The sequence below is a fragment of the Etheostoma cragini genome, chromosome 16 (assembly GCF_013103735.1).
Source record: "Etheostoma cragini isolate CJK2018 chromosome 16, CSU_Ecrag_1.0, whole genome shotgun sequence".
Taxonomy (NCBI): Eukaryota; Metazoa; Chordata; class Actinopteri; order Perciformes; family Percidae; genus Etheostoma; species Etheostoma cragini.
In genome coordinates, this window is record NC_048422.1 from 3,153,387 (window position 1) to 3,162,480 (window position 9,094).

The 9,094-nt window shown below is 42.5% G+C and overlaps 1 protein-coding gene across 1 annotated transcript in view; it reads right to left on the reverse strand.

Annotated features, from left to right (window-relative positions):
- The window catches only part of dcc (DCC netrin 1 receptor), a gene marked incomplete at its 5' end in the record, with an annotated part of 178,856 nt that overhangs the window by 166,904 nt on the left and 2,858 nt on the right, over positions 1-9,094 (reverse strand). Inside the window, one exon of the mRNA XM_034897161.1 lies at positions 1,761-2,048. Within this exon, the coding sequence (XP_034753052.1) occupies positions 1,761-2,048 (288 nt within the window). The remainder of the gene's footprint in view (positions 1-1,760; positions 2,049-9,094) is intronic.

Consider the following 9,094-nt stretch of genomic DNA (forward strand, 5'->3'; position numbering starts at 1 on the left):
TACACACATATACATTTGTACATATACATATATACGTAGTGTATATATTTGGTTTATTTACTCAATCATACATGTGACATTGCTTGCTATTCTATTTGGATTGTGGTAGATGGGATGAAAAATGGGAGTGGAGTTTGAAATGCAAAGTAAATGATGATGGTATGGTATGATGGTATAGGCCCCCGGGAGCCCTCGCTGGGACCAAGCGCATGAACACGTGATGAGCTCAAGTCAAAGGGATGTTCCACCAGCAAGAGAGCGCTAACCCAGGTGGTTATCCGAGAGATGAAGTGGACAGTGGATGGACTCTTCTAATTGGATGGTGAGGAGTGGCCGACTGATGAGAAGCTGCTTCCTCTCAGAAACATTATTAAAATCGCATATTACACTCTTCATATTCATTACATCACATTTCCTTTTCAAAGGAGACATCCAGCACTGGGAGGAAATGAACAAAATGATGACTGCAGGAGAAGTAGCCCTCACCATTAGGTAAAACTGCTGGTGCAGTTCTTCGCTGTAGCAAGACTGGAAATCTAAATTGGCTTCTTGAGGTTGATAACACAAACAACACTTTGCATGTGTTCATTATGAGATGCAAGAAGTTTCAAGTTAGGTTTAGTGTGGCAGAAAGACTAAAACTACATCTACATGTACACTATTGTGGAGGCCAAAACTATCCACTAAAACCAGTTAAATGAATTGATTTCAGGCTCAGGAACTCTTTAACCCTCATGTTGTCCAAAATAACTTGACCGTTACCCCCACATAACGCTCTTTGGCAAGTACAAATCTCTACTTTCATTAATTCTTATTCAATTTTATAGCATTTGAAGAAAAGAAAAAAAAATGAAATGGTTTTGAAATAGTATTGGCTAAAAGTTGACTTATCAACATACTTTCCTTTAATTTTAGTCTAAATAATTCCTAATTTCTGCTTTTTTAACTCAAACATTAGGTATAATTCCCTATTAATGAGGTCATTGACCATAAATTCCAAAAAATAACTGTAAAACTGAAGGTAATAACTTAATGTTACATAGTTTTGAAAACATTAAAAAAAAGCATCAAAAGTGTTTTGTTTTTCAATTTTGACAGGAAGACAACACTAGGGTTAAGGCAGGGGGAGTTAATGACAGATTGGACACATCTGTACAAATGAACAGATATCGTGTCAGTGATGGAGAAAGTAGTCAGACCCTTTACTAAGTAAAGTGAGTATCTCAAATTTGTACTCAAAAACGCTACTCAAGTAAATGTACTGTACTTTGGAACATTCCACCATAGCATGCAGAGGTTATCCCCCCTTCCCCCCCTATTTAGAGGACATACATTGGCCACTCTCAAATGATATTAATAAAAAACAGACTCCCCAGAAAGAGGAAAAGTAACCATTCAGGGGGCTCAAAACATGTGCACTGTGTATCCTTCTTAGGGTTGCGTTTCTCCAAAAGTTGAATCCGTCTCAACATTATTACAGCATTGAGGGAGTAGCGAGACAAAAAAACAAATGTTCAACTGCTAAAATTGAAAATTGAACACCCATTCAACAATCCACAGATCCAGCCCTACTTCTTAGCAGATAACGGTTTCAGACACAGGGAATGAAGTGTTTGATGGTCAAAAGGTATTGGAGGATAACCTCCAGATCCCATTGGTTGTAATGTTGAAACTAAACCTACACCCTAGTACCCACACCCTATTGGATCATTAGACCGATAAAACAACCCAGTGTTTGCAGTAAATAAGTGTTGAGTTACCTGGGAGCACTCGGAGCTCGGCGTCCGTCCCGGTCCGGGTGCTGCCGGGGTTGTCGGCCAGACAGCGGTACGTGGCCGAGTCCGGCGGCTGGACGCGGCTGACCTGGAGCGAGCCGGACGGCAGCACCGCCATACGGGAGTCGGGGTCAAAGGTCATTGGTAGGTCCTCCCGGTTTTTCTGCCAGCGGATGACGGGCGTCGGTTCGCCTGAGACCTCACAGCGCAGCAGGGCGGTGTCGCCCAGGTACGAGGAAACGGACTCGGTGGGGATGATCACCTTCAGCGGACCTGGGGGGAGTCCAGAGGGGGAGGGGTTATTAAAGATGTAGTTATGTCCCCTCAGCGTTGGCAGTTGTTAGGCCTGTGACAATTATACATTTTTATACACTTTTTAACAAAATTGCCGACAAATCGCTGACATTAGCTAAAGTCCCAAAGTATGACTAATACTAATGTTAATTGTCTGTTTTATGTTTAGTTGACGGAAAAAAATACAACGTTTAATGAGAATAATGAGGTGTGGTTTACTTCAGAGGCTGCGTACAAAGGTGCAATGATGAATCGTTTAATCTATTAGTTGTCAACTATTAAATGAATTGCCAACTATTTTGATCCTTGTTTAATCGGTTTGAGTAATTTTTTTATGAAAAAAAAAGTTTTCCCTGATTCTGGGACAGTCAACTGAATATCTTTGAGTTATGGACAAAACAAGACATTTGAGGACGTCATTTCTTTTTCGTTGTTGGGAAAATCCAAATCCTGATCCACATTTTTCACCATGTTCTGACATTTTTATTGATCAAACGACTAATCGATTAATCAAGAAAATAAAATCGACAGATTAAACGACTATGAAAACAATCATTAGTTGCAGCCATAGCTGTGTTACTACATTATCTAGGTCACATGACTGACATCTATCCAAAAGAGGTACCTGACTGAAATTCCTTTAAAACCTCACCTTGTTTGAAAGACTGAAAGGTTTTTCAGCAAAATTTGGAATTGTTCCCACTCTAGCAGTTCTGGACCAAGTTCGAATGGAGGGGCCAGGCTGGGGCCACATGTGATTTTTGGGTTACTAAATATATAAGCACAGGTGTTGCTTACCACCAACCCTCCATAGATCTGGTTCTACAAAAGAGCAACAATACACAAATAACAAACGTATGACTACTCATTGAGTTTTAATCAACTTTAATTCTGCACATAAATAATATCACATCATCAATGTATGAAAGTATTTGCCGCAATTAGGGAGGCCAGAGGGGGGTTGAGGGGGAACTGGCCACCCTTTTCCACCACCCCCCATCCTAGAAGCATCCCTGTCAATCAGCATATTGTTTTGATAGTAAATCTCTTCTTTCCCATTTCCTAAAACGTCGTCTACATTCTGGATTTTTCCATAGCGGCGGTTCTGTTGTTGGTGCCGGTGGTAGCAGCAGGGAGGACGAGGACGAGGTGAGCGGACAGTAAAGGTCTTTCAGGTTCCAGAAGAAAAGAATTATGGACCAACATGGCACAGGAAGAAGAGCGAGGCCCAGCATGTGAGAAACAGAGTTAGACTCTGACCAGCGGGACAACAGATGAAAGTCAGACAGAGAGACGGGGACAGTGTCGACAGGCGGTGTCCAGCCTGCTGTTTTTAGGACACACGCCGTTTCCTGTCTGATCACATTCACATCAACAATAAGCAGCCTGCAGCCACGTAAACACACAGCCCCCCGCCCCCGACGCCATGCAGCCTCGCACTGAGAAGACTAGTATTTCCATCAGCTGCAGCTTCATGCTTCATGGTTGTGTTTTAATTTCAACATGGCTGCCGGGCCGGGGCCTCTGGGCAGATTGGCTAGACTCCACAGGAATGTCAAGAATTTAATAAAAAGAAGCTTATTTCCCCCCTCTGTGTTGATGTTGTTCTGAGATGTCACAGTTGAGTTTGGTTTAAATGATTAGATGGGAAAATGTTCATGTTGTTTTTGCCACCCTCTTCTGAACCCTGTGCTAGTTGGGTTGACGTACTCTACACTTTTTAGGGGGTCACCGATGCATCATAATCAATACAACAACTGTGCATCCGTCACCCTGGTTCTGTTAAGCGAAGAAGACAAGACTCCGGGACACTGCTCCGGTGGAAAGTTAGAGGCGGAAAGAAATATTTCCAGCACGTAGATTATGATTCAATCATTTCGTTCATCTCCAGAGGGGAAGCCAGTTTAGTTGCACATACACAGTCACAAAATAAGAAAAGGACATAATTCAGGGTCACAGTGGACCGAATGTAACACAAACACCCAGGCTAACACATTCCAGGACAATACTGTTGGGTCTCAGGAGTCTGCCAAAACTCAGAAACAGCAATACTGTAACACAATTGATCCAACTTGTTTTCCCATGTCTGAGAAAGAACATGTTAATGTGTGAGCTTTAGAAAATGTTGGGGGGTGTGTTTCTTTACTTTGGACGGAGCCAGATTAGCTGTTTCCAGTCTTTATGCTAAGATAAAATAACCACACCCCTACTTAATGGAGATTGATTTTGACCTTCACACTCTCGGAAAGAAAGAATGAGACCACTAGAGCTGCAAGGATTAATCGATTCATCAGTAAGTTTAATTTTGGGTGAGGTAAGGCGTCCATGTAAGACAATCAGACACACAACACAAGAAAAGACAAAAAGTAAAAGGTCCTATAATCCAGGATTATGGTGTCAGTCATCACTCATAAATCTGAGCCACAAGTACCATCGCAAATAAAAATACAACCAATCCCTACCAATCTAAACCAGAACAACCAAAGATAAGACCCTTATACATCGGACCCTAATGCCCTGTATATACCATGAACATAAAGGTCAAACAATAAACAGCCACCATCTAGGGTTGGGTATGGTTTGGGTTATTTCCGATGCCGGTGCCAAATCCTTCTAAACGGTGCCGGTGCCTGAACGGTGTCTGGACCGATACTTTAAAAAAAGATTAAAGCACAAAATGACAGTCGGCTACATTAAAGAACAGTTTGTTTATCGCTAAGGCCATATGGCCAAAATGAAATGATTTATAAGAAATGTAATAACCATAACTTAACTTAAAGTCATGGTAACCCTCATGTTGTCCTTTATAAATGTTCTTTTTAATTCCCAAAAAAGGGCACAAATACATAAGAAAAAGTTAAAAGCTTCGACAAAAGTGTTGATTTTCAATTCTGACGGGACGACAACACAAGGGTACACCTCACTTCAGCATTAGAATAGCCCTGATTATTTTTGTACTATTCATTTTACATTCATTCCAACAGCCCTAGTAGATACAGGTCGTTTAGGCACCGGTGCTGTCTTAGCACCCGGTTCCGGTACCCAACCTTACCATCATTATCATGAGACATCAGGACCATCAGCCCCTACAACCCTGGTCCGAGTGAAATGGCGGTGGGTATGACTGATGATGAGTGGTTGTACCTGTTGCTCTTCCCTGGGGGAAATCTGAAGCGGGTTTAGTTTGTGTCTCTGTTGCTTCCACACGCATACAAACTCGTATCCATGCTGTTTTGAGTGATATACGGGTTTCTGAATGTATCCTGCCCTCCGTCTCCGGGTGAGCTGGTCAAAATCGGCAGGGCGATCTACGTCATTGGCCAAAACATTTGAATATTCCCACCCATCAGAGCATATGTACAGTGTCTATGTCTCCACCCACCAGGCTACAGCAGTAACTTCTCGGTTATCCACCATGTTGTTATCGATTGGAAAGCACCAGTTTAGGAGACACCATGTCGAAGCAACCACGGAAAGTCTATCCCAGCCGCCCCATCGTGTCCCCGCCGCAGAGGACAGAAGAAGGGGGGGAGTTAACACATGTAATAATGTTGGCCTAGCTGCTAGCGTAGCACACCCTCATACTCTGCAACTGACTGGCTAGCAGTCCTTACTGAGCATGTCCGACTCCCAACAAAGATGGAACAGATGTGTGATGTCTCAGTAGCTGAGGGGGTGGACACTGACTGACAATCACTTGTCTATCGTACAGGACAGTGAGGTCATGAGTTTTATGGCCCTAGCGTTCACATTTCCACACCAGCAGAGTAAGGAAAAGGTTGAGACGGACTCAAATGCCTGATTTATAGAATACTTTGAACGTTTCCATGGGCAAAACAGGCGCGGCTGGGATTTGTTGGATTTGTTGCACAGCAACTCAGTCTTAGAGTTAAAATGGAGCTTGTTGTCCACAAGGCTCCCCAGGTATTTGTAGGTCTCGACAACTTCTACTGTACAACTTGTTCCAAAAGAGAAAAAAACGCAAATATGTTCTAGTTTCCTTGCTCTTCTGTGACAGTAAAGTGAATATATTTAAGTTGTGGATTTTTCATAATTTTCTGATATTTTATAGACCAAACAACTAATCAATTAATCGAGAAACTAAAATACTTGACAATGAAGAGAATCGTTAGCAGCCTTAGAGACCACAGCTTATCTTTCTCAGAGCTATCTTTGAATATCAAAACGATATCAAGAGACACTTCTCTCTAACACCAGCTGGACAGACGCTGGCTTGACATGCAAATTATTCGCAATTAACCAGATAATAACCAACAGTTTCAGTTTCTATTTAAGGCAGTAACTCACAAAATTAACATTGATACAGCAGCTAGTCTGGCCTACAGCATTGTTTCCCTCACACACAAGGTTTCGGAAGAGACAACTGGGCACAGGATGTTGCCCGTTTGTTGGGGACATTTCATGTCTTTAATCCATAGCTAGAGTAGAGAGATGACACAAAACCGGGGGGGACAGAGATGCAATAAATGGACCCAAGTTAAGACGGGGTCTTTGCGGATCAGGGTTGGCATATCATCGCCCCTAAGCCACTGCACTCCCGACCTAACGCTGGATCTTTAAGGATGCCATTTACTTTCTCTTAGGGAGTCATTTATGTTCTTTTATTTCTAGAAAGGGACATTTTATAAGCCATGTATGTGTCTTTAAAACCCATTTAAAATTCTATTTTGGAGAAAGAACACTGCGGTGTGTAAAAAAACAACCTTTGGAATAAGTTATTAAATCCCAAGAGTTCTACATTTCTGTCAGAATGTGAATCCTAATGAGGACATTTCCTCTAGGGAAGAGACAGAAAAAAAAATCAATTGTGTTTTTATTACTCCTCCATGCGGGCTTGAATCAGATTCTGCTTCCTCTGTTTTACCTTGACACACAAACAGAAACTCAAACACCAGCTTTCTCTTTCTGTTCTGTAACATCCTTCAGTTTGACTCGAGAATCGTGCTTTGCGCGTACTTGTGGCGGCGAGGACCTGAGCCGCTGTGACATCACACAGATGAGAGGCGACGGGAACGCTGATGTGTATTTGGATCGCGGGTCTTATGTAAGTCCTGTTGCTGTCTGTTTCTGTGTGGATCTCACTGCAGCCTGCAGCTACACACACATAAACACGCGTTCTTGTTTTTGTCACTTGTGAGGACTCTGTGTTGACCTTGGTTCCATTCCTGGAGGCCTAACCAAGCACTCGACTATAACAGCACAGGTCTAATTCTAAAACCTTACAACAAGTGTTTTAATGTCAGCAACATAACTGGTCTACATTATGGGCACCTGCTTGTTTCAGAGACTGTAAAATAATGGTTGTAGCATCAGTGACGTCCGCCATTGGTTTGAGGACTGCCCGGTTCCTTTTGGTCCATTGTTATCTTGGTCAATGGGAAGGCAGAAATGACCATATTTGGACAAATTGGGCAGAGCTAGGGAGGATGATGAGGCTAAACCATAGTCTCTATGGTTTCAATGTGATCTTGTTTCAGAGTGGAAAAAGAAAATTTGAACAGGACAAAGGACATTTATAGGGGAGGACAAATGGAGGAAGAAGAATTAGGAAAGAAATAGAATGAACAAAAAAAAAAGGGATCAGAAGATGAAAGAAAGAAAGTACGCAGACTGTTTCGAATGGATCTTTTAACTGGGTACACCTTCAGCGCACACACAACGTAGGATTGTGTGAGTCCCCGGCGAGGCGGTGAGCTTTGGCTTTTGGGATTGCAAGCGCTGTGAAAACATCAATCGACGGTCAGCTGTTATCAGAGGACGCAGGTCAGGGGGACAACAAATAAAAACAGAAACTATCCATCTGCTCACTGACAGTCATACCAGTCTTTTCCTGTGTATCAGTAGTTTAATATAGACTACTATATCTGTGTAAAAAGGCCACACACACCTAGTGCAATATATATAGAGAAAAGACGGCCTTAATGTTACGCTTGTAGAGCGGATCTCCGTGGAGCATACGCACCACTACGCCTACTACGCGGGGCGGGCGCTGGACGAGTAAGTGACAACTGCGTTCATTTGCAATGAGGATGGAGGCTGTTGTCTCTGTTTTCATCCTCATTAGACAAACAGACCAAAATAAGTCAGATGGATAATAATAATAATATGCAAATCACATCAAATTGACGAGGTCGAGGGATTTGGAAACGCTTCTAATCTGAATCATTGCCTTGGGAACGATTATTATCTACTTCTGTGGGTCAAACCCCTCTCCTCCTCCTCCTCGCTGCCTTTAATTGGGATTCGTCCAACGCCTCGGAGAGTCAACGGCTAACTGTGGATGGACAGACTGAAAGCTGCTCGGTCTCTCCCCCCCACCGCTGTGAGCTCGGAGTTTAAAGATGATAGTTTGGGTTTCAAGTGGTTGGGAAATACGACTAGGAGGCCAATACATCTTGGCTTCAGATCACAGCTAACACATTTACACCAAAATATTGCTTCATTCGAGAACTGCAATGTTTCCGAAAGATTAGAATGCAATTTGTGTCGGGGGGGGGGGGAGAGGATGAATCTAAATCTAAAGCTAAATCTAGCAACAAAGTCGCTAAATCGGCAACATTGTTTTCATGGAGACGGACAGGTGTGTGCGCACGGAGGGAAGGGTCTGTGTGTGTGTAGAGTAACAGACAGATGGAGGAGAGCAGGGAAAAGAAATGCAGAAAAAGAAAAAGAAACTATCTATCTGGAGGATAATCAGTTGAGATCATGTGTGTGCGTCTTTGAGAACTGTGAGTCGTATAGCTGATGTTGTCAGCCTGTTGTTGTATTGGTCTGTAGTTCTGGCAAATTTAGAAGTTAAGTTGTTTGTGTTCTTCACCTGTTACCTAGGTTACACCTGTTACCTAGGTTACACTGTCCTAGCTCATAAGATAATGTAATTAATATTGGGTTTATTTTTATTATTTACTAGCATAAATGATTCCTATGCATTGTGTATGGTAGCCTTTACAATGTTATTCATTTCTTGTATAACCACACAAACACACAGCCATAGTGTGGCCACA